Consider the following 26,543-nt stretch of genomic DNA (forward strand, 5'->3'; position numbering starts at 1 on the left):
TGCAGGGGATTGCGAGGAGTGCGAACACAGCGGCAGTGCACTTGAGGCTACACTAGGGGCGGAGTTTGACCTCTCAAGTCTCCAAACATCACTAATCCGCGTCGGACATTCTGGCCACAAACCATCACTGGCCTCGTTTATCACTCACACAAAAAAGGGAAGGGGATGGGTGGATTTTTAAGCGAAATTAAAGTGTCCCGGACAGCTCTGTGGCACCAAGCAGAGGGTTAAGGCTGCAGCCTGCGTGTCGGAGGGATTGCCAATGGTGCACTATGACAGATAGCACTGCACATATCTGCAGTAGGCGCTCCTAGCCCGCTTTGGATTCGCACGATTTGGCGCAAAAACAGAAAAAAAAAACATTGGATCTTTGACAGACCACTGCGATAGATTCTGCATCCCCTCTTTTAAAAGGTGAGTCTGCATGCCTCATGTTTTGCTACGAGGGCTGTCATGCAAGTTGCGGCATGTTTTTTTTTTTTTTTTTTTTTGCCGTTCACACAGTTGGCCATGCTTCTGCTAGCCATTGCAAACTGCAGCTTGTTTTCAACGCGCACATTATCGATGTGCATGTTGTTTACATGTAAATTCATCACTGAGAAGCCCAAGGCACAGCCAGTGTGTTATGTCACACTTGTATAGGCCACCCATTTCATGGCAGCACATGGTGTCACAGAGTGCATGGTGCAAAAACGTGGGGGGACTGAAGCTCTAGGGGGCTTTATTATAGATTTACATAATGGACACGGTGTCAATTCATTTCATAAATGTGGGGACAGAAATGAGTGGAATCAGTTATTTTATTATTATTTTTTTCATTTTAAATCTAGAATGTGACTTGACTATTATTATTATTATTACATTTTACTTCATTTTTGTGTGACACTTTAGATTGGGATCACAACACAGAAGCAGCCATAAGTCAAAGTGTCATTTAGAATAAAATAGCTCTTATTATTGATGGGAGCACCTCTTCCTCATCCTATCAAAGTGATAATTCATTATGGCCATAAAAGATTAACGTTCCAGTGCAAAGCTACTGAAATTTTAAATGTGCTGTTCACCAGGACAGATGCCATGACTGACTCTCTCCTTGATGAATGATGCATTTGAAAGTTTGGAATTTGTGATTGCCGAAATGTATACACTCTCAGGACACTTCAATGTGCAGTTTAATTACATCAAATATAAGAGCTTTATCTAAAATTCTAAAAGTAACAATACTATCATTTGACTGAAAATGTCAAAAGGTATTAACTTAATATGATTACTACTGTAGTGTGCAGTGTGATTAATTTCCCAACATGTAGCTACAGTATAGTATAAGGTAAACAGAATATTAGATATTTGTAGATAAATACATGAACACATACATTAACACAATGCCAATAGATGCATGAATATGAGCAGAGTTCCAACAAAGTTTTAATCTCAGGAGGGGATATGTAAATTTTCTTCCTCCTGTGACCAAATCTTACAAAAATACACAATGTGTTGCCATATCATTGTCATTTATAAACAACAGATCAGGCATGATCAGCACTGTAGTGCATCAAAGGTGACTTTTCCCTCACTTCGTTCCATTCTGGTTGTATTTTGTTGTGGAGGAAAGTAGTTCCGGCTAGTTGCTGGGGTCTCTTAAGTTAAGCGTTTTGCTCTTCAAAACAATATACCTTCAAAATATAAAACATATTTGGATCACTAAAATGTTGCGTATAAAAAAGTCAGGTCTCTCAATTGCTTGGCATTATTTTCTCCCTGTTAGTATCACTGTGTGCTGCCGCTTGTCCATTGTTTGGCATGTGTTCCAGTGCTGCGATGTGTTGGCATTGCAGTGGTCTTCATCCGCACATGTAAACAATGTGCAACATATACACAACGATGTACAAGCGGTAGCGCACAGCGATACAAACACAAGATAATAAATGTTTTTGCGAGCTTTGACTGCCATCTCGTTGAGCGCTGTGTTTGCTCACTCACTTCCGCCTTTGTCACATTGACACAAGCCCTCTCAATAGCTGCCCTCAACTATTTCTGATGGTAACTAGCGGCTTGTAACCCAAATTTTAGCTTGCAGTTCAAGGCAGAAATTCAGCCAAATTTAAGATGTTGCATCTTAAACAAACTTGTTAGTTGGGACACTGGTATGCAAAGTTACCACTGTATAAATGACAATAAAAAATGCTCCAGTACCTCCAGTACCTCTCTCTGGAACTCGCAGCGACCATAGATACAATTGTCAATTTCTGCTCAATATTTCTTCACGCTTCCACTCCATAAAACAGTCCAGTTTGAAATGCTGTTGACAGATTACTGTATTTTTCCTTTGCTGGTAGGGAATCAGGAACTCCAACCACTTGTGCCTGATCTTTTCCTCGTTTGGAATTGTAAACAAATGTAGCTTTCCTTACACCCAAAGAAACATTGCCTGGGAGACATTGCTAAGCATAGCTTAGGGGAGTGCAGAGAGTGTATCTCCTACAGCGCACACCCATATCAAAAAAGCCCAGCAATCTGTGACATCACAAACCACCAGTGTTAGAACGCCCTCTTAAACTGAACGTTCAGGGCGATCCCAACCTTATTTTATGGTTCACTTCCAAACCCTATTATCTGAAACATCTGCATTGTTTTGGTTGAACTATGAATTGCACAATCTGCACCGGTGATTTCTAACAAAAAACTTTCTAGTGAATGTGTAGCTTCAGTTAGCGGGTTTATGGCTTGTGGCATGTTTATTTTAACAGTTCCTTTCCTCCCATCTACCTTTTAGCCGCCCTTCAATGTCTAGAAGCGCATGTATGAAGATGCCCTGTGGCTGATCTTGACCATGCTTTCAACAAAGCGCTCGGCAGGAGCGTGGGGATGAAATGGATGGAGCCAAAGGCCAATGCACTGCACCAGCTCCCACTTCCCAGCATGTCCAACGGCAGCAAGTCCCCCCCGCAGTCGGGAGAAGGTAGAGGATATGATGATGATTCATCTGGCACACCTCCAATTCACTCATTTGGATTAGTGATGTAATAAAAACCGTGTCCAAGATGAAGTTTTATCAACATCAACTTGTTATGGCGCCATAGTTCACAGTGCCATGCAAAGATGATGATAATAATCCTGCTGAGCTGTCAATGTAGTAGCATCATTTGTACAAGATTGAATATGAGCATGTTTCGGCCACATTGGCTGCTTTGGACCAGTGCAACAATACATGCAGCAGCCATAATGGTGCAGGCAGCACTGACCTTTAAGAAAACTCTATTTGTTACAGAAGTAGTTTCCTTAGATAAATAGGACTAACCATTAGCAGAAGCACTTAAGGCGACTAGTTTCATGTCATGTGATGCATCGCATCAGGGTTTCAGGCTGTTCCATTAATTAATTAATTCATTCATTTTCTACCGCTTTTTCCTGACGAGGGTCGCGGGGGTGCTGGAGCCTATCCCAGCTGTCTTCGGGTGAGAGGCGGACTACACCCTGGACTGGTCGCCAGCCAATCGCAGGGCACATATACACAAATAACCATTTACACCTTTTCATACCTAGACGCCAATTAACCTAGCATGTTTTTGGAATGTGGGAGAAAACCCACGCATGCACGGAGAGAACATGCAAACTCCACACAGAGATGGCCGAGGGTGGAATTGAACTCAGGTCTCCTAGTTAACCACTAGACTGCTGTGCAGCCTTGAACTGAATATACCACACAAAATATACCACACAAATCTACATGTCTAACACTAGTCTCTTTCATAGTAGTTGATCATTTGAATCATATACAGTATATAATATACACACACACTGGCGACCAGTCCGGGGTGTGCCCCGCCTCTTGCCCAAAGACAGCTGGGATAGGCTCCAGCATGCCCGCGAACCTCGTGAGGAAAAGGCGGTAGAAAATGAATGAATGAATATATACACACACTGGCGACCAGTCCGGGGTGTGCCCTGCCTCTCGCCCGAAGACAGCTGGGATAGGCTCCAGCACCCCCGCGACCCTCGTGAGGAAAAGGCGGTAGAAAATGAATGAATGAATGAATATACACACACATTGGCGACCAGTCCGGGGTGTGCCCTGCCACTTGCCCGAAGACAGCTGGGATAGGCTCCAGCATGCCTGTGACCCTCGTGAGGATAAGCGGTATAGAAAATGGATGGATGGATTTGATACACAACTGCAATAAATACAGCAAATTTTATGTTATGTTATATAGAAAAAATAGAAAAAATATTTGTTTTACATTTTTTATATTTTTTTAAAGAAAATATTTTACAATTAAATTAATTAATGAACAATAAACATAATTTATTTGTTCATTAATAATTCCCCAATTAATTGGCTATATATTTCAAACCCTACATGAAAATATTCACACAATCTTGTTGTGTGAACCACCGTACCAAAGCATCTAAATTCTAACAGTAAGAAAAATTATAAAAATGTGGCATATTCTATTCTGTGGCATTATTAGACAGATTCGATTGTTAGACTTTATGCTAATTTCTTTAGTCACCCACAACACAAAGCTAAGATGTTATTTGGTTCAGCTAGCTTAGCATATATTGACCTACATTGAAATGGTTTTAGCATCTTTAATGAACAAAATGCTGAACAAAAGTGTCTCCTTGTCTCCCCAGCTGCAAGTTCTAACTCAATGGCATGGGTGAAGATGTTTAAGAAACCTGGAGGAGGTGGTTTGAAGAAGTCTTACCAGCCTGGCAGCATGTTGTCTCTCGCTCTCACCAAAGGCCTCCTGAATGAACCCGGACAGAATAGCTGCTTCCTAAACAGCGCTGTTCAGGTGAAGCCTCTCTCAATATGTAAACCATTTTACTTCTTCATGTTATTTTGTACGAGCTAGCTAGTTTGCTGACTGTAGCTTCGCTAGTTTCAAGCTAGCTTGCTAGCTAGCTTGCTAGCTAAGCAGCCATAGTTGGCCATGGTTCGGCTGGCTTATCTACCACGTTTGTCACCTGTTCACTTAAATGGGGCTCACTTTTTGGGCAGGACAAATCAATTTAAAAATGTAAATCACTCATCATTTTAGCAGCAGCAGTGATTCTGTCACCCAGTCGTTTAGTGTGTGTACATGTCAATCTATGCTGCCACTACCTGATTTGACAACACAATCTGGACACAACATTGTTGCTAAGACAAAGATGACGAAGCAGCACAAGGACCAGTTTTGGGCTACAGCTCATTTTTCATTGGCCCTGAGCATATTCTTTAAAAAAGTAATTAATTATAAATGAGATATATGTCTACACGCAGGGGTAACCTTGGTTAGTGTCATTAATCTGTTCCAGAAGGTGGGGCTCTAACCAAAACAGATTTTTTAGCAATGTTACAAAAATGTGAAATGAAGCCTGTGATTAATTAATCTGATAAAACATGACATGAACTTTAATTTGATATCATATTCACTTTTCTACCCCAAATATTAAAAAAGTCAGACCATATTTTAATACCAGTTCTTTTGGTCCCTGTTGCTTTCGCATTGTGTCTAGACAAAATCTGTCATCAATCCACCCACATAGGCAAGTACAACCGTACTACAAAATATATACATATCATATAATGGCATGTGTCACCATGCCTAGTTTTTTTCAGTTTCTGGATTTATGTTGAAGTTTTATGCCCTTCTCCATTGAAATTTTAGATGGAATTTCCAGCTGGAAGGAAGATCATAGCACTTACAGTATGTCCATCCTTTCCAGGTGCTTTGGCAGCTGGACATTTTCAGGAGAAGTTTGAGGCACCTCTCAGGGCACTTTTGTCTTGGTGATTCCTGCATTTTCTGCGCATTGAAGGTTTGTTGCACTTATACTTGGTTGATCGTAATGTGGGCAGTTTATCGATCATCAGCTCGTGCTGATGGCAGATAGGGCCAAGTGGGGGGCTCTCCAAGGGGGTTTGCTATGTCATTGTTTTGATTGCATTGTAAACTACCATTGTTGTGGTTTCTGTGCAACGCATGTACTAGCACTTGTGGCCCTGGTCTGCCTGTTGGCACGTCCCGCCTCTGAATGTATGGATAAATGTTGCGATGGATAGCTTTAATGAAAGTTGCGAGTGATGTATTCCATTTTTTGGCTTTCAGAGCATATTCAGCCAGTTTCAGCAGAGTCGTGAGCGCGTGCTCCCCTCAGACAGCCTGCGGAACGCCCTTGCTGAGACATTCAAGGACGAGCAACGCTTCCAACTTGGCCTCATGGACGATGCTGCCGAGTGCTTTGTATGTTGACACTGTACCTTTGGCTCTTAAAAGTCAGCGGGCTGTTAAATTGAAGTAAATTGGCATGGGTCCGACCACTTACGTAGGCTGCATACCAGAAAAACTACAGTATGTCCCTCGCCACGGTTTAAATTTCACTCCTTCACGCGACCACTTTTTTAAAATAAATTAATATATCATGCTGTTTCATGATTGAATACAGACTACGTATTATGAGTAATAGTGTATCCATATTAAAGCAAATTTTTCAACCATAATAATGGATAAATGAACTACACTCTATAATCTAAGGCATTCAGAAGATGTTGATGAAATGTAGTACTCCGCACTGGTTACTAGGTGTCAGTGGTGGTACTGTAATGTTCGGTGAGACATACAAAGACATACAAATAACATTTTGTCGTCTTGTTTTCATGGACCCGGTATCAATTTGTGTCTTGTGACACCCCCCATATTTTAGCTCGGTAGCTATCAGATGCAGCAAATCAGATCAGATTTTTAATGGTAAAATCACATGTTGCATGGCCACTTGTTACTAGGCAGAAATTGTGGACATCAATTATTTGATGCCCCAAACATCATAAAAAATAATTAGCTTACGACAGTCACTGTCACTATGCTTTACTGCTTTTCTGACTCATGCCTTTTAGTAAGTTATTTTTATACTAATGAAATCTTTCTTTACTGATACGTTTGAGTACATGATTCTGCTGCCTTTTATGTCAGGAATGTAATGTCGATTTCACAAGATAAACTAACCATCCCTGCACTTATGTATTAGGAAAACATCCTGGAGCGCATTCATCTGCACATTGTCTCAGACACTGCAACCGACTCTTGCTCATCCAAATCCTGCATTACTCATCAGAAGTTCGCAATGATGCTTTACGAACAGGTAACATTCTTATTGATCTTGCTTTTTTTTCCTACACTACTCATAAAATGTGTATTCATGTGCACCTTTTCCACTGTAGTTTGTGTGTCGCTGCTGTGGTGCATCATCAGATCCTCATCCGTTCACGGAGTTAGTCCACTATGTCTCAACTACAGCTCTATGGTAGGTACTTGATTCACCAGTACGTCTTTAAAAATAGACAATAGGTCAAAGCTAAATAAACATTTGAAATGTCATGTTTATTCCTTTTAGTGGCGGCTATACCAGTCACGATTTAATAAAAACACATCTCCCCTTATAGATGACTGTGATGTATTTGAGTCAACTTTGACTTAAACCAAGGTTGATGGTTTGCAAAAGTGAAATAAATTCTGGTACCTATACAGTGGTTATGATAGGACTGTCTCGGGTATTACGGCCAAACAATGCATCTATACATCGGCCACTCAGTCTGTGAAGAATTGATAGTGGTTCTTTTAGAGTTGGGACACTAAAGACAGATTCCAGCCATGGAATCCCTTAATCATCGGGACTGTTTGTTTGGTTTATTTGTTCATAGCACGCACACAATACGCTGAACAACTTGTATTGGTCTACTTCCTCATAAAATGCACTTTGCGCCCTTCACTGATGAGTTATTCGGACTTGGTGTCCGACACTATTTGAGTGCGGCTGCAAAGTGCCAACGGAGATAGTATCAAAAAGGTGAGAAACATGAATTGATTCAATAAAGAATTCATATCAAAGTATGAAGGTAACATCTTTTACAATAGCATTGTAAAGGAAAGGTTCCTAGTTAACATATGTTGCCGGGGAAATGGTTTTAGGGAGACACATTGCAGAAAGGGACTGAGCTGCTGCTGAAGGTCCCCGTGGCTCTTCCATCCCCTTTCCTTCCTCCCTCCATTCATTACCGTGTTCACCAAAAACAATCTTCAATAAAGGTAAATGTGATGTTAAATGTTCATTTATCATTTTACTTGTCGTTTTTTTCTAGTTTGCATTGTTTTCTGCATGTAAAAGTATTAATTATGCCCTATAAAATGTTTTTTTGTTCATATTTTTATTTGGAACAGATTAATTGGATTTACACTCTTTCCTAATTAAAAAGTTGCTTAATTTCTCATATGCTTCGGTTTTGTCCAACACTTAATGACGCAAACCGTAATGTTTGTTTGTCCAATCTCGTTCGTTAGCGGTCTACTTCCTGCTTTCCCTTTCATTGTCACTCAAACAGCCAACAAAACAATAAAAGTGAAGTACCCGTCAGGTACCTTGTCTGTATTTGTTGGTTGAGCTACTTCCATGGAGAATGACATGGGATGTACGACTTTAGACTCTTATCCCTGTGTGAGTGATTTGACTTGCTTGGATGGAGAAGTCGTTTGCTGCCACTTGTTGGTATAACACTTGAGACCCCGAATATAAGAATATAAGTCGTTTTCAAACTTTTTCCTAGGGAGAAAATACCGTCATGTTACATTAACTTGGTCAGTAACTTCCAGTTTACATAGTTACAACAGAGAATATATTGATACAGTATCGGGTTCTTGTGACCTATTTTGGTTGCACTTTAATTTTTTTTTACTGTGTGAAAAGAAACCAAAGTAGAGAAGGCAATGGACCTGGTTTACAAACAAACAGAAAGTGAATTATTTGCTTTGTAAGCATGTTTATATTCTGTTAAGAATGACTGATTATCACTCCAATGTCCAAATGTGAGGGGGTTCTCCAACAAAATACCAAGCATCTGTCTGCTGTGTTTGTCTATATGCAGCCAACAGGTAGAACGCACAACAGGGAGGACCGAGCGTCTCAGGTCAGACATGTTTGGAGAATTGCTGCAGGCAGCAAACAACACAGGCGACCTCCGCAGCTGCCCCGTATGTCATTCATTGCCTGCATGCTTCTTTTACGAGCTCTTTTAAACAACAAATGTCTTGTGAATGCTTATTCACCTACTAGCCATTAATGATTTAGTCCCTCAGCTAAACGGTTTGCACGTATATTCTGTAGAATTGACACACCATGATGAATGAATGAATGAACTTTTTAAGAGTACATGTTGTTCTTTCTGCTGTGGTGCTGCACTTGAAGGAAGGAGATGGTGCCAGAATGGTGTTAGGATATAAATAGCAGTAAGGGCTTAGCCTCTGTTTTTTCTTTCATCTGTATTTGCTGCTGCTGCTGCTGTCTTGTGCCAGTGTTGTGAGCCTTGCCAGTTTTCTTTCAAAATTTGCAAAGCGAACATAACAATACATTATTATTATGTCCCTATTATGTGCAGTACATTAAGTGTCAGATAATGTTTTTTTTTTGTCAGCACGCTAATAAATCCGATATTTATTTCCTAGCTTTGGATGATGCTTGCTCCTCTGGTTCCACTTTGCTATGCTGGCTTAATATTTTACACGTCACCTAGATATTGTATACTTTAAAGGTCCACTATTATGCAATTATGTGTCACTCGAGCCTGTTTATAAGCACCAAACATGAGAAAAATCTATCATCTTTTTACTTGTTTGTTCCACTTCTGAGAGACGAGGCGCTTAAACGGTCACTTATTAAGTTCTGTGTTTGACATCATGAAGGAAAAACATCTTTGATATTGTAGTTCATTAGCATTAAAGCTACGGCTATACAAACAGTGTCTTCCCAGTAGGACTTGCAAAAAGCTCCTTTTTTTAAACTTGTTTCGGTATTGAAGAAGTAACAATGGTGCTAGCAGCTAATGTTAGCAATCACTTTTGCTTAACCATATTCATCTTTGTCTATCTTTTACTGGTGGCTGGCATTATACAGTTATGGAAAAAATATCATACCACCCTTGTTTCTTCAGTTTATTGATCTATTTTAATGTCCTGGTACAATTTTTTTGGACAAATATAATGAAGATAATAAAAATAGCTCATAAGAGCTAGCTGATATCTAGCAGCTTCCATGGTTTTCTTGATAATAACACTGAGTAACTATCGGAGTGTACTGCCAAAAAATGTTAATCTTGTGAGCTATTTTTGTTGTCACTGTTATATTAGTCCAAATAAAGGTACTTTTAGTTGTACCAGGCATTAAAATGACCAGGAAACTGAAAAAACAAGGGCGGTCTAATAATTGTAATAACTGTAACTGCACCCACTTTTGAGCTAGCACTGTGTAGCTATTATTATCCAGTCAAACCTCGGTTTTTGTACAGTATTACACTTAACAAGCTAGTATGTGCACAGTCAAAGCAGGCAACGCATTGCTGAATCACTGCCTGAGTGTGATTGCTAAATAACGCTCTATAGGTCCCAAAGAAAGCTGTGAGCTTATTTGATAAAAAAGTGAAAATCACGATTGAATTTGATCTTGCCAGGATATAATGGAAGTCTGCATCAACAATGAGTTCCATCCAGTCGTCATCATTATTTCACATTGTTTTATGCACGTAAAACTCAAATTATTCTGTATAAAATGTATGTTTTGTCAATATTTTCGGGTGCTTGAGACAGATTAATTGGATTTACATGATCTCCTATGGTAAGAATTGCCTCGGTTTTGGTATGTTTGCATTTCCGTCTCACCTTTTTGAACAAATTAAACGAAATTTGACGAAAACCGAGGTTCGACTGTAAAAATGTGTTATCTTTATTTGTGGAATTCTACATTTTTCTTAATTATTTGATTTTTTTTTCAGCGAGACTGCGGCCAAAGCATCAAGATCCGCCGTGTGCTCATGAACTGCCCAGAGATCGTCACTATAGGTTTTGTCTGGGACGCGGAGCAGTCCGATCTGACAGATGACGTCATTCGGTCACTCGGCCCACGGTTGAATTTGTGTGGGGTAAGATGATGTAATAATGTTTTCCATCAAATGGCATGTTATAGTATTATATGTATGTTTTATATGTTTTGGGCAACAAGTTACATTAAGGACCATCAGTCCTCCGAAAAGGAGTAGGAAGAAGCATAACTTATTTTTTAGGGGTGTCACAAGATTGTCATGTTTTTAATCACTAAGGGTGTAGAAAATAATCAATATTAATCGATGTGCGTGATGCGAGTGCATCGGCTAATTCACTGGACATAGATGCAATTGACGGGTGAAATCTAGATTCATCGCGATGCATTTGTGAGTATTGGTAAAATCCGATGCAAGCACCGTTTTATTAATGTTCAACTTCACCCCATATGCTGTTCCCCAGGTGCAATGAATACACCATCATTATTTTGCGTTTTGTATTGAATACGTATGGAAGCCGTGAGGCTCATACAACTACTAGTAAAACAGCATGGACGTTCGCACGCAAGCAGCAGCGAGGAAGTTTCTATATTTAACCCACCCGCAACGTTTAAATGGTATGTTTGGAAACACTACGGATTCTCAAAGAACGATGGAAAGCTCGACAAAACGTCCGTCATCTGCAAAGAATGCCGTGTTAAGAAGCCGTACAACGGCAACACGACAAACATGCAGACCCCCTTAAAAAGGGGACACCACAACACCCTCATTAATTAAGTTTGCCCTCATTAATTGGTCATTTGTTGCATTTTCAACCACTTTTAAACTAAAAATGATGCGGTTTTGAGTACTATAAACCCTAAAAAATTCAACGCTAAACGGCTAACACAAGTTGTTCTTTATTTATGATTTGTGTCTCAGCTTTTCAACCGTGTCACTGATGAAAACGCCAAACGGAGCGAGCTACATCTAGTGGGGATGATCTGTTTCTCCAGCAAACACTATTCAGCCTTTGCCTATCACACCAAATCTTCAAAATGGATGTTTTTTGATGATGCCACTGTAAAGGAGGTAAATGGGCCTCTGCTGTGTTTTATCTACCCATCATTGTCTGTTAATTGCTCTTAAAGCCAACCTGTCTCATTCCTAGATCGGCTCCAAATGGAAAGACGTTGCCTCTAAATGCGTCAGGGGACATTTTCAACCACTTCTTCTGTTTTACACCAACCCTGAAGGGACGGCGGTGTCTAACGAGGATGCACCAAGACAGACCACGATGTGTCCTCGATACAAAGGCCAAGTAAACGGTGAAGGAACAGGTAATCCACTATTACTCATACAATTTTAAAATATCAATTTAATTTAAAAACCACATACATACATTTACCATTGAGAGACTGGACAATCAGCCTATCTTGTTAGCAGGCTGAGATACTGTATGGTAACTCTGCCAAAAAACATGAAACTGAAACAATTACTGTAAGTACCTCTGTAAGTTCTGATGGGGCTGCAAAATCGAGACTTATGACTCTTATGACTGGCCTCGGGATTTGGGTGAGTGCGATTAAATCGCAGGCAGAAAGATTTCCCCCGCCCTGTGTGCTGGCTTGAACTTGACGTGAGGATGATGCCTCTGTTGCATGCAGATTACCACCCACGCCTTCCTCCCTAATCCCTGTGCCCATGGCCCAGCTCGCTGCACAGCCATCACTCTTCGTACCCTGTTAGATGGACATTTCACATGTTTTGCATCACTTTATTTCACTGCTTGTTTTGTTGGCAATGAAGCCTTGCCAGTTCTCATGGATTGTTTTGCTTTGGTGTGGCGCCCGGACTCTTTGACTGGCATGGGAGTGGAGTCTTGTTTTGAGAGTAGTTGTAAGTAATTTGTTTGTCAAATATAGCAGTGTATATGTTGTGTACATGTAAAAATATACAACTTGCATATTCAAATGAGAACCAAAACTGGAGCTTCAGAATTTTTTTTAACCATTACAAAGATAATAGTTCTCAGTTTTGACAGTTCTATCGGTTTGTTTATTCTTTTGTTTGTAGTTTGCAATGTGCTCACAGTTTACATAATAGCTGCATACGGGAAAAAAACACCACGGGGATGGTGAAAGTAGCAGCACATTTAACAGTGTTAATGATGCAGTTGTATTTTTTCATGTTGCTAATGAGGCTCCTGTATTATGCAATCATTGTACAACAGGAAGGAAGGTGAGAGTGTTCACAGTTTTGTGATAAAATATAACGGAAGAGCTAATAAATTAATAGCTAGCTAGCTAACATTTTATAACTCTTTAGCGCATTATTTCATTAATTAATTAATTTTTTGTGTGTAATTAACACATGCCATCATGACAAGCCAAGCCTTTCTGTTATGGCTTTATTTTGACCTGAACACATCAACAGCAGTGCAATTCCACGCCATATACTGTATGTATCTCCAACTCACACACATGTGTCTAGTTCGCTGAGCCTCGGAACGACACTTTCTCATTGACACTAGAATCTTGAGAGGCATTCAGGGACACTCCAAACACAGGGTTTCCGCTACGTGTAATCGATCGTGAACTGTAGAATTTGGCATAATCTATATTATTATGGAGTTGTTAACGTTGACCGCTGTTGACTTGTAAGCTGTGTCAAATCTTGTGTCTTTTGAAATCAATGAACAAACTAACATTACTAACATTACTGCAGTAATGTTGTGTACTAATTGTAGTAAATTACCAAGATTAAGTGCAATACAATTTTGGGGGTTATTTATATATCCCAAGTAAACATTGACAAAAATAATTGTATATCAGAAGTGATGATAAGCTGATGGTTGGTTCTTCCCTTGCAGGTAGTATGGATTCAGTCCTTACTAACTTCTGAATGGTTGCTTCACTGTGAACTTGTGACCATGAACAAGATAAGCAGTATGAAATGGATGAATGCAAGAGTTCAGTTGGAAAATCGCCACTGCAAAACAATTTGAAAGGGACTACATTTCCACCTAGTGTTACATAGGCTTGACGTAGTTTACACCCGGCACATGTAGCGTAATTAGAGTGACTAATGACTAATGTGTGCATGTACTGTGAATGCACTGAATTGGGTAGCAGAAAGAAAGTAAATCCTTCAATAAATAAGATCAAGTACACCGTTGAACCAACCACTCATCTGCCTTTCCATGACTTTATCTCCTCAGTGAAAAATCCCCTTGGCAGTCCGAATAGATTCCAGGATCCTTTTATGGAGAATTTGCAGAGACCTGTTGAAACAACTAAAAAGGACAGAGCACACAGAAGAATAGACCCATCCCAACATAAAGGTAACATCTTTTAGTGTACGGGGGACCATTACTAAGAATTGTTGATTAGAAAATGCTGGTCATCTGCTTTCTATAGATGTGACACATACAAGATCAGCCTCTCCTCCTGGAAATGGACCGAAAGAACAAAAATGTAAAAGCTATCCACGCAACGAGAGGTCAGTGACCCATTCAAGCAGAGCATCTCAGGAACCACGTGGACAATCCCGGCCCACACAGGGTGGCGGGCACAGCAATAAGAACCACTTATCCCCTAGTTGCTCCGATCAGGATAGCTCCCAGGATCAGTGGGAAAATGGCGGGAGTGGAGGAAGCCGGAGTAAATCCAAGTCTACCTGGAGACCCATTCGCGAGGTGCTAAATGTGGATATGGTACTCAACGAACTGGAACAACGCCGTCAACAGCAACATGACAGCCCTCGACATTCAAAGACCTCGTCCCAGGAGCGGGTGCATGCTGAACCAAGTCGAGATCGTGAGCGGGAACATGTGCGAAGGGGAGAGGACCGCAAGCAGAAGTGTTTGATGACCATTTACGAGGACGACCAGCGACACGAGACTGAAAGCCACAGCTCAGTGGAGTCAGACAGCAGGGCCACACAACAGAGGGGCGGCAGGCTGACGGGTGGTGCCAAGACGCTGCTGAGGAGTGACACCTGGACAATTCAGAGGACCGAGTCGGGCTACGAGAGCAGCGACAGGCTCAGCAGTGGCTCCACAAATCCTGACTCGCCGGGCGTTGATGGCTTTGCTGTCAAAGAGCAGAGGTTGACAACAGAAACCCAGTTCCAAAGGTAAGTCAGACCTGTGCCTAAAAGTGAACACGATAAGAAAAAGCACAGCCTATATAATAAAAAATAATCAATTCATTCATTTTTAAGAATTATATCTTGCATCAAGGTCAAATGGACTGCACTTCTTGGCTGCAGCCTGTAGAGGCGCTGTTTATTCAGTCTCAACTAGTAGCTAAGTACAGCAAAGTCCACATCCACTAGGGCAGGGGTCTCAAACTCAATTTACCTGGGGGCCACTGGAGCTAGGATCTGGGCAAAGCTGGGCCGCATCAAAAAAAAAAAAAGGCATTTATTAAAAACTATACAAAAATATACAAACTTTTTCAGTGCTTTGGTTCCGATTTTCTACAATAAAAGCTCTGATAAAACATTCCACTGTTCTCAAATATCTTAATTTTTATTTTTCTGCACAAAATAAGCTGAAAAATAAATAAACAAATCAAGAATAAAGAAAATCAATCAGTAATAAATAAATATAATAATAATAATAATAAAACGGCAAATAAGTTTATAATTTTATTGCACCTGAGTTTAAGTCCCACTTGGTGGAGGTTGTGTACCACAATTATGGACATTAGCACTCAAAGTCAACAAATCTTACCTTGATGCATTCCCACATAGTATTTGAATGTGGGAGCAAATATGAGATGAAAGAAAAAGGCGGAAAATACATCAAATTACATCCATACATCATCAGAGAACAGTAGATGGTGTGTTCAATGTGTTCAATGAAAGTAGGACAAATCGCAGTTCGCATTAAACATTCAAAAACTGTGGGGTTTCTAATTAAAAGTGACAGCATTGTAATAAAATAATATCTACTGTAACATAATTATTAATTTCTATGTATTTTTATTGTGTTTTAAAAGAGAAATGAAATGACATTAGGTTTGCAATTTTGATTAACTGTTTTATGACTATTGCCCTGTGTTTTAGGTATTTTCATTTGTACATTTTATGAAGGAAGGGGCATTGAGGCAAATCCTTAATAATAGTAATTTCTGAATGTTCTTAAATGGGCTTTTTTTACTCACAAACATTTTAAATTTAAAATCAGTATCATAAATAAACAAATCTTATTTTGACACTGTAATCAAAAACATGTTATTGTCATTGTGAGAGGTCTCACTCTGAACGTTTGTGGGTGAGTTTAAGAGCTAATATAATTAAGAAAATAGTAATACAAAAACATGTTTGCTGACTGTATTGTTTTAAATAATGGACCATAAAGTTTGATGTAATTAACGTTGTAGTTGCACATTGAATCGTTTACCACAAAAAGATTTCCCCTACTTATTAAAGATAAAAAGCTATTTGTATCTGCGATTAAATGTGATTCATTCAGAGTTAACTGGTGACAAAATGTGATTAATCTTAAAATTAATTAAAATATATATATATATACTTGATCAGTAGTTACAATGTGATGTTAAGCTTGAGTCACAGAGCAGAAACAGAAATGTGCAGAAAAGCTGTGTTTTTGTTTGTTTACCCAACAACAGCATTTTGTTTTGGAGCCTAGAAACGTAACCATTTGAAAACGCCTGAAAGTTGTAAAAACTATTGCGTCACCAGCTAAATAAAAAAAAAACAGGACCTACAGTACATATTCAGTAAGGGTAAGTAGTATGCATAAGTAACTTTATAGTAACATTTGTGTTTTTTTTAGAGCATATTCAGCATATTCATATTACGTGTGAATGTGTGTTGTTTAGACTACATTGTATTTTGTGAAACCTTAAAAATTGCTTTTATTAGTTTCTTGTCATGAAAACATACCTTGTACAAAAACGCGGCTTGTTAAAGTGTCTGCCTTTTCTGCTGGTCTAGGTTTTGAATATTTGCTCTCACACTCAACTACGCTAATTCTGTGTGTTTAATTGTGCTTTGCGACTGTGAAGAATCGAATTCCTGTTTTGTCTTGAAAACATGCTCGGATTCATTGTGATTTTTTTTCCCTTTTACACTCATTCACAGCCAGCTACACCCAAAGGGAGGCGATGCAAAATCAAGTGTAACGTCCTCACCGTCACACAATGGTATGTTGTAAGTATTTAAAAGGCCTCCTCCAGTTTGTCTGGCACTGTAAAACTTTTTGCTGCTCATAAAGTTCAAATAACTGCAAACAAACACTCAACTGTATGTTCGGTCAGCTAAATCCCTTCATGCCCTCGCCACTCTTGCATGTAATGTGAGGGATCTCTTAGTCCATCATCTAAAAGAACAAAGCGGTGAGGTGTTATCTCCCGGTGCTAATGACAAGGTGAGTAAATAAAATGTAATTAATGCCAGAGGTCGGCATTGAAGCTTGGACTGACTTTCTTTAACCTCCTCACCCAGTGCAGCCTATGCAGGTTTTAATCTGATGATAATCCCACAGAGCTCATGCAGAAAGCACAGCTGGACACGGCTGCTGGCGCCGACACAAATATCTTCCCGCCTTCCTGCACGACTCCCCGTTGCCTCGCTCTGACGCACAGCAACAGCTTATATCCTGGCAAGGACCTTTGCAGGGCAACAACCAAGAAAATAGTCTATTTTTATAAAGGGCTGGAATTCAGCGCCATGCTGCCCCTTGCTGCGCTGGTGTAATAAGGGGTGTGCTGCGTTCTCATGCTCTCATCCAGCTGTGTGCAAGTGGAGAGGGATGGACTCCTTGCTAGTGCTGCCACCCTGTGTCTGCATGATTGAGTTTAGGGTTCATAGATGCACCATTGTTGATTATTAATCTTGGATTACTTGAATTAATATAAACAGACGAACACAAAATTTAAAAAAACTTCGCTTTGGTTCCAATTTTCTACAAGAAAAGCTCTGATAAAACATTCCACTGTTCTCAAATATCTTAATTTTTATTTTTCTACACAAAATAAGATGAAAAATAAATAAACAAATCAAGAATAAAGAAAATCAATCTATCAGTAATAAATAAATAAATATAATAATAATAATAAAACGGCAAATAATAAAAACTTAAGAAACCACATATAGTTGGTGGGTAGACAAATTATTTTTTTCAGATTAAAATTAACAAAGCATTATTAGAGCCCTGTAGACATGACAAAACACGACTATAGTCACATTTATACTTTTTTTATTTACAACATATTGCGCAACTGCAGGGTCTTGAGACACATGCTAACTCGCAAACTAGAGAGCTAGCAACCTAAACGGTAGTCTTCAAGTTATTTCCTTTAAACTTAAATAGCCAAAAACTTACCACTTCCACACGGATAGGGAGGATAACTATTAACAGTTATTTAACCTTTAACATGAACATTAATCAAACGTAATAATTTTTTCTGGGTACATGATACCATACAGCATCCATATCAAACTTGCGCGGGCCGCACTAACATTAAACTTTCATATCAAGGCGGGGGCCTCAAACTAGTGTCCTGCGGGCCACATTTGGCCCGCGGGCCGCATGTTTGAGACCCCTGATCTAAAATATAATTATATAATAAAACTATAATGTATGAATTCCACCCTCGGCCATCTCTGTGTGGAGTTTGCATGTTCTCCCCGTGCATGCGTGGGTTTTCTCCGGGTACTCTGGTTTCCTCCCACATTCCAAAAACATGCTAGGTTGATTGGCGACTCCAAATTGTCCATAGGTATGAATGTGAGTGTGAATGGTTGTTTGTCTATATGTGCCCTGTGATTGGCTGGTGACCAGTCCGGGGTGTACCCCGCCTCTCGCCCAAAGACAGCTGGGATAGGCTCCAGCCTTTTCTGATAAAATCATTTTTGTTGTCCGTGTAGTTTGGTACAATATAGTTGAAAGAGAATATTAACTGAATTGCAGTCCCTAAATCCTATTTAGCATCCTTGTTTTTGTTCAGTTAGGCAGATGATGTGATGCGTTTACTGCATAATGACCTTTGTTTTTTAATTCTGTTGCAGGTAAACATCAGGCAAAACCTCAGGGAAGGAACCATGACCAGGTTTCACATACACATCTTAAGTGCAGTCCAAGTTCAAGGTATTTTTACTTGTTAAGTGGATTCTCATCAAGTGTGTTAAGTAGGTTCAAAGTAAATTTGAAGATTGTATAGATATGAATATGTATTAACAATACATATTTACATATCTATAAAACCACAAATAAATCATAATAATTGTATAGATTTTAGATCTACAAATCTACTAATTGAATTGTAGATTCAAAGCCATGGGCCATTTGCGGCTCTTGGACTGCACTTTGGGCATGCTTGCTCAAGGAGGAATGTCCCAATTGATTCTTTGTGGGGAGTGAACATTTTGAAATGTTTAATGCACAGACCACAATCTTGTCAAAGCGACCCCCCCCCCCTCACATGTACTGCCCTAAACAACACAACAATTCGTATGCCAGACAAGTAGCTGGTGGATTGGGAAACGTATTGAACAAACGTTCATGCCCACAGATGAGCCATCCATACTCCTAAATTAAACTCGGCAGTAACATAAATACAACGGTAGAACTGTGGTCAGCCATTGTTTTTATAGTGATGTATTTGAAATAGTGCTGTGTAAAAGGCACCTTTTCATAAACTCTTTTGTATGAAGGGTGAAAAATCTTCCATAACCAAGACGAGAATTTTATGGATTCTTTTTTTTTTATACTTTATTTTTATTTATTTTTATATTTTTCTAAACAAAACGTCAACAGCAATACAAACTCACTCAAAAACAAAAAGGGGGTACTGGACATACACAGCACACAATTTGGTTATCCCACATTCCCTGTCATGGTGCAATTTGAGTAATTTCCTTGATTTTGTCCGTGAACAGTGTCCATTTCCCCTATTTTTCTCCACACATGTCTTCTTCAGTCCTCAATCTATGTGTTAACAGTTCCATGTCATGTATTGTGTTCATCACACAAAGCCAGTCCTCCAATAGCGGGGGTCTTGGGTTAAGCCATTTTTTGGTAATGGCTTTTTTACATGCTACCAACATGATTTTATACAGATGGATTCTTGTGTTCTTCGTTTATTGTACTACTGATGCTATTGTTTGACTGTGGTGCAGGCGCAAGTCCAAGTACACTTCCAGTAACTGCAGAAAGTCTTCAGAGCGGGAGTGCGTGGCTCCGGATAACAGGCAGAGCGAGCAGCAGGAGCTGACAAGCAGTCGAGGCCACGCAGGGGAAAGCGTGGCCCCAAGGCACGTTGCCAAGACCAGCAGCTCGGAGTGGAACAGCTCAGATGACCTCGCTCTCTCCGAGCCTGAGGAAAGAGACACTTACCGCTCCAATGACGCGGCCGCCTCCGACCCGCAGTGTCCTCATGTCCCCCTAGCGTATCATTCCCCTGGCAATGCCGCCATAGAGCCTCTCCAGCTGAGCAATCAGCGTCAGCTCAGCACGACAGGGACGGGCTCCCCTCACCTTCGACCCGGCCAGCGGCTTCCCCCTCATCAGGGCGAAACAAGCGAGGCCGCGTTTCGCCCCAGGACGCTTCAAGAACCCTTCCAACCAAATCCTCGCCTTTCCACTTCATCCTTCGTCAGCCCCCACAGGAAACCTGACATCTCCGGCCTGCGGACCTTCTCGGACGCCAGCTCCAAGTCGGGTTCGGACCCGGAACGGAGCACGCCATCGTCGTGCGAGAGTGACGACAGACTGGCGGGGTACAGAGCAGAACAGGCGGCGTCTACTCAGGAGGTTTCTCTCACCACGTACTTCAACGTGGACAACTGCATGACGGAAACGTACCGTCTCAAGTATCACAACCAGAGGCCGCTGCTGCTGTCGGCCACGGTGCCACGAGCAGCGGGCCCGTCTGAGCGCCGAGATGCTGCACTCGCTGCAGACACGCAAGATGTGCAAATAGCCAACCCCGAATCAAGTAAGTTGCCTCTGTCTTACGCAACGCTTATATAAGTACTGAAATTGTTGATGTTTATATTCATATTTTTTCCAGGCAATACGAGCAATAAACCCACTGCAAAATGGAACCCAGTGACAGCCAAAGGCTTGGATGAACGAGGCTTTTTATGACTCTACCTTTTGTTTACATGCATGAACCGTGTGGTCACATGAGATTGAAACTGGATGCCAAAGAGTTTACAGAGTGGAAATACACCTTATGAACAAAAGTATTGGGACAGCCGCCCATTTCAAACGTAAAACTGAAACTGAACAAAACATTGACATTTAAGCTTAGTGTGAAAAGTGATTAAGAAATTAGCGTAATAGCTGATAATGCACTCCTGATCAAAATTTGAAGACCAGTTCAAAAATGACAAGAATTTACATTTTTCACTGTTGGATCTTAAAGAGGTTATAAGAAATGGGAGCGACACAAAAACATTCTGAAGTAAGCCATTTATTATAAACAAGCATTAAACTGAAATAGGCTGTTTATCAGCCAATCAAAATGGGTTTGGGCTTGGACATGCATGTGTTTCCTGGAGGCTAGTGGGAATGTTGCACCAAGGGGTGAAGATGGCTTCATAGAGGACATCCGCTTTAGGGGAACTTGCTTTGTGCTCTGTTCCCAAACTGTTCCCATTCGGCTGAAAGCATATAATAGTTCAAAATGTCTTGTTAGGATAAGAGGGAAATGAATTGATTAAGACATGTGTCCCAAGACTTTTGCCCGTATAGTGTAAAATGTATTTATGCAAGCTTGTCACTTATGAGTGAAGCCTTGTTTAAATATGTAAGATGTTCTGTATTGCTTTATACATTATTAACACACTCTCTCTCTTTTAAACACGTATTGTCTTCCTACTTTTGGTTTTCACCAACATCTGGACACGTTATATTTTGCACTGAAGCTTTTTTTGATCCTATGCTAAAATAATTATTTTTTTATTTGTGCTATAAACCTGCAGACGTGCTGCAGAATCAAACTTTTGTCATGAAGTATGATGCCATATGTTCTCAGCAAAGCTCAAGTAAGTGTACACTTTGTAAAATAATACTACCCGATGTAGGCGCCCAGGTTGAACATTGTACAAAGTCTAGTGGACATCTGCCAAAGATATAGTAGAATATAACATGTGGTTGGCCAAAAACATGAAAATGATGAAAATGTGGATGTCCAGAAGTATTTTGAATAGTGGTTGTCAACAGGTTTGGCTGCAGGATTGTGGGAATTCAACTCAAAATTTTCAAATCTCTGCACTTTGCTGTTCAATTTTCACAGTTTTTTCACTGTAGTGCCAGTACAAAACGAGTTGAATGAACAATAACAATAAAAACAACAATAATAATAACAATTGTTTAAGGAACAATAGGTTTTTATTAGTTTTTCAAACTCAAATAATTTGATTATTCATCCATTCATTTTCTACCGCTTATCCTCACAAGGGTCACGGGGTACTGGAGCCTAGCCCAACTGTTACATTTGTTCACTTCCTGCTTTCCTAATATAATTTAAGTTTTTTTTTTTACTTTATTTTATAAATTTTTATATTTTTGATTTTATTTTTTTCATTCTTTTTTGTCACGTACTGAAGTACTGTTCATCCTTGTAGAGTCTTGAATCAGTCATGATGTGCTATTTATATCACTATATTGACAGTTACTATGGTACCCATGATGTCATTGTATGGTCATATCACCTCATACTTCGATACATGACAAAAAATAAAAATACAATAAAATTAATTAAAAAAAATTAATAAAATAAAGTAAAAACAAAATTTTATTATATTAGGAAAGCAGGAAGTGAACAAATGTAACAGTTACTGATTGTAAAAGTACCAGATGGAGGGGTAGGATTTAATAAGCTTTGCTTCTTCCTACTCCTTTTGGACATGTGGAACTGTGAACTGATTATGGGATGCACTCAATTAATGATAAATGATAATAAATGATATGAATGTTTGCTAACATCTAACATTTAGTCTACTTCACTTGAGTTCTATGTCAGAGCCTTAGAAGTGGACACACAAATAAAGCATGTCAAGATACGAAATAATTTCTCCGTGGCAAAAAATGTGCTAGCTCGATGCTAATTTACATTGGAAATCCCATATAAGTGCTAGCGATTAGCATTTTACATTGTGGGTTTGAACACTTCCAATATGACAATTATATAAATAGCTAAGATGTAAAAAAAAAGTGATATACAATAAGCATAAAATAAAAACAAACTCAAACTTTGCTGGTCGGCTTGTCAGCGCTTTCAAATAACACAACAGTGTTATTTTTTTGTAACTTTTTTTTTTTTGTAATTTTTTTGTAATTTTTTGTAACACAACATCACTCTGTTTTCCATGTTCATGTGTTGAACAGCTATTTCAGTTCAAGCCAAAAGTCGAGATTTCAGTCACATACGAATATATATATATATTTTTTTTGCAAATACGTTGTGCTGGGATATAAAAGCCAAACACTAAAAAGTCAGTCACTGTCCAAATACTTGTGGACCTCCATTAAGTGTTGAAGGCATCAGGTCAAGAGACCACATTGCAACATAAAGACTTATCAAGTTGTTACAACCGCTATCATTTATCACTTCTTTTACAACGTATGTTAATGAGTGACCAAGGGATGTAAAAATATGTTGATAAAGACTCATCCTGTCAGTGTTTTGAGTACGTAGGGTCCTAATAAGGAGCAGACTGAAGGCCTGTACAAAAGTTGCATGCCAGCAGTCCACAAATGGAGCAGCCATTTGTGTTTTACAATCCATTTGTGCTGCTTATAATATTCATTTTTTTCTCCTCTTAAAAGCAAGCATCTGTAGAGGGAGAATGACAGCAATGAAACCAATATGCCAATCTGACAATAGAAACACACACGAGTGCTCCAGAATGCCCCAAACGTGCATGTGGCCTTGGCGAAGTCGTACTAGCTTGTTTGTAACAGACAAAGCATGAGCATGAAAATAGTCCAAATCATACATAAACTATCCAGTATTTAAGTGTATGAAAACATACTGTACTAATCCAATTGCTGTTTGTAATTCAACTGGTTTGGGAACGTTTTTTTTTTTTAACACACTTTGAATGTTGTTCTCTGTTGTGCATCTGTTGTAAATATGGCAGTATAAAGCAAATAACGGACTTCGGAAAACAAGGATGTCCAAGTTATACTATGCATTAGTTAAAATAACAATGTTACTTTGAAATTTGTAATGTTTTATTTTGTAATGTCTTACCAGAATAAGACATTTCATGAGGTACACTTGCACAATAAGTCTAATATGAGCTAGCTGAAAAACAGAAAAAATTGTTGTAGTTTGTAGTGGTACACAATTGACTATAATAAAACATCATAAAATGTATGTAGCGTATAATGAAATATGGTCAAAAGACATAAGTTACTAATGTATGCAAATATAAAATACAGTCAAACCTCGGTTTTCATACACCCCTGATTTGGTTTTCATCAAAATTTTCCCTCAGTTTTCATGCAAGATCTCCAGTATTGCTCATAACAAACTAGTCGGTATAACATTTACGATATGGTTCTTTCAAATCGAGTGCCCAAACAAAGCACCCTATGCGTTGCTGATGCACTTCATTTTTTTATTGAGTGTGACTGCTAAATAAGCCACCATGGGGCCAAAGAAAGACAAACACGATTGAATTCAAAAATTTTAATTAGTCTTGAAAATAATTTTTTTTTTGTGAATATTTTTGGTAATTTGATATTTTTTAAGGCGGCACGGCGTTCGAGTGGTTAGCGCACAGAACTCACAGCGAGGAGACCAGGGTTCAATTCCACCCTCGGCCATCTCTGTGTGGAGTTTGCATGTTCTCCCCGTGCATGCGTGGGTTTTCTCCGGGTACTCCGGTTTCCTCCCACATTCCAAAAACATGCTAGGTTAATTGGTGACTCCAAATTGTCCATAGGTATGAATGTGAGTGTGAATGGTTGTTTGTCTATATGTGCCCTGTGATTGGCTGGCGACCAGTCCAGGGTGTCCTCTCGCCCGAAGACAGCTGGGATAGGCTCCAGCACCCCCACGACCCTCGTGAGGAAAAATCGGTAGAAAATGAATGAATGAATGAATGAATGATATTTTTTAATTCCCATGGGTTCTTCAACCTGAGGGTCGTCATCCAAAATGGATCACAGGTCAATTGCAAAATTTTGGTTTTCGTGTGCCGTTTTGGAATAAATTCATAACGGAAACTGAGGTACCACTGTAAAAAATAAAAAAAATTACTGTACCTTCTTTGGCTATATTTTACTGTCAATCTAAATTATTACCTGTTTTTGCCGCAGCTCATTAGACGTGTAGGTGTACCTAATATATTGCTTTATCTCATGTATATTTCTTACTCTTTTCACTTGCATTTTTTTTTTCTGCGAAAGCTATATCACTATTGTGTCTTTCTGTTTGTGTTATTAAGCATCACACCTTAAATGTGCAGCTCCTGCTCCCATATCCTTGATTCAGCCGTACTGTTTCAAAGGAGACACAGTGTGTGCGACACAATGCGATACAAGGATGCCTTCAAAGCTGTTGATTGTGTGCTGTTGTGGCTAGAATTGATTGTTCTCTTGTGGATTGGAGCTATTGTTAGCGTACGACACCAACGATGTAGCACCTTTTGTCTTTGATGACGTGGCCACTATTTATTTTTATTTTTTTCCCCTTATTGTGTTCACTCTCTGTCTGTACAGAATTGTAATGTTTTTTGTTGTTTGTTTGTGCGGAGGTTTGTATTTGACACTCTGCTTGTTTTTCTGTTGCATCACGAGTTGCCTTGACATTTTTACGAGTGACACCATGTTTGTTTGTGAGGGAGGTGAATGATGGAGGATGTGATGTCAAAAACATGTTGAATATGCAGCGCTTTTTGAAAGGCGACCTATTTGATGACGCGGTTGTTCAGATATGATTGGCACGCCGTGATGAAGTTTCCTAATAGATTATAAGTGCTAATTGTGTCAAAGTCTTTTGTCCCTTGTCGCACCTTATTTCCTCAAACGGCAGCAGGTGCTTTGGTGTACTCAACTGCAGAGAGTACCCGGTCTTTTTTGGATTAATGCTTGTTTATGTGTGGAGCTAGAAACACCGATATCAGTCAAATCAGTCTGTTTTAATTGGTTCCTTCCAATAAGGCAGAACACGACCCTGAATATAAGACAACCCCTCTTTTTTGAGAACGTTTTTTTTGACAAAAATAGACCAAATGGATCTTTTTTTAACTTGCAGGCTGCAATAAAAAAAGGATATCATCTTCCTTTGACAGTTGTTTGATGACTCTGCTGCACTGATCAACATTCTCTAAAATGAACATCATAACTCTTCTACTGTTGTTGGCTAACCTGCTGTGAGTGACAGGAAGAAAAGCTCTTATTTGATAATGGCGCATTTTTTTGGTGCCAACTGCTTGTTTGCAACTATGAATCTTTATTTAGGACGTATAGAAGAATTGAAGATGACTTCTATTTTCACACAAAAATTGTGGTTTTGGAGCGCAGATGAGCACTTTGGTTTGTTGTTTTTCAACCCGGGTTGGTTTGTCTAAAGAAGCCTTTACCCAAACCTTTTTTTTATTATTCCTCCCTAGGACTCAAATTCACTAAATTCACACACATTAGATCCCCGCTATTTGCTGTCGTTACCTTCCATGACTACCCAAGCATCGCTATTTTTCACACACCTAGCTTAACACCTAA

General features: G+C 39.5%; 1 protein-coding gene across 1 annotated transcript; it reads left to right on the forward strand.

Moving 5' to 3' along the window:
- usp53b (ubiquitin specific peptidase 53b) lies at positions 1-26,104 on the forward strand. The gene is made up of 17 exons (XM_058089276.2): positions 1-414; positions 2,774-2,959; positions 4,636-4,799; positions 5,716-5,808; positions 6,099-6,233; positions 7,015-7,128; positions 7,208-7,290; positions 8,906-9,011; positions 10,805-10,951; positions 11,771-11,920; positions 12,000-12,168; positions 14,049-14,171; positions 14,248-14,965; positions 16,943-17,004; positions 18,872-18,950; positions 19,982-20,799; positions 20,875-26,104. Exons 2-17 carry the CDS (start codon positions 2,866-2,868, stop codon positions 20,949-20,951), a joined length of 3,132 nt encoding a protein of 1,043 aa, XP_057945259.2. The 5' UTR covers positions 1-414; positions 2,774-2,865; the 3' UTR covers positions 20,952-26,104.
- Positions 26,105-26,543: the final 439 nt, after the last annotated feature.

This window comes from Doryrhamphus excisus, linkage group LG9 (assembly GCF_037039965.1).
Source record: "Doryrhamphus excisus strain RoL-2023G ecotype Guam linkage group LG9, RoL_Dexc_Guam_v1.1, whole genome shotgun sequence".
Classification (NCBI taxonomy): domain Eukaryota; kingdom Metazoa; phylum Chordata; class Actinopteri; order Syngnathiformes; family Syngnathidae; genus Doryrhamphus; species Doryrhamphus excisus.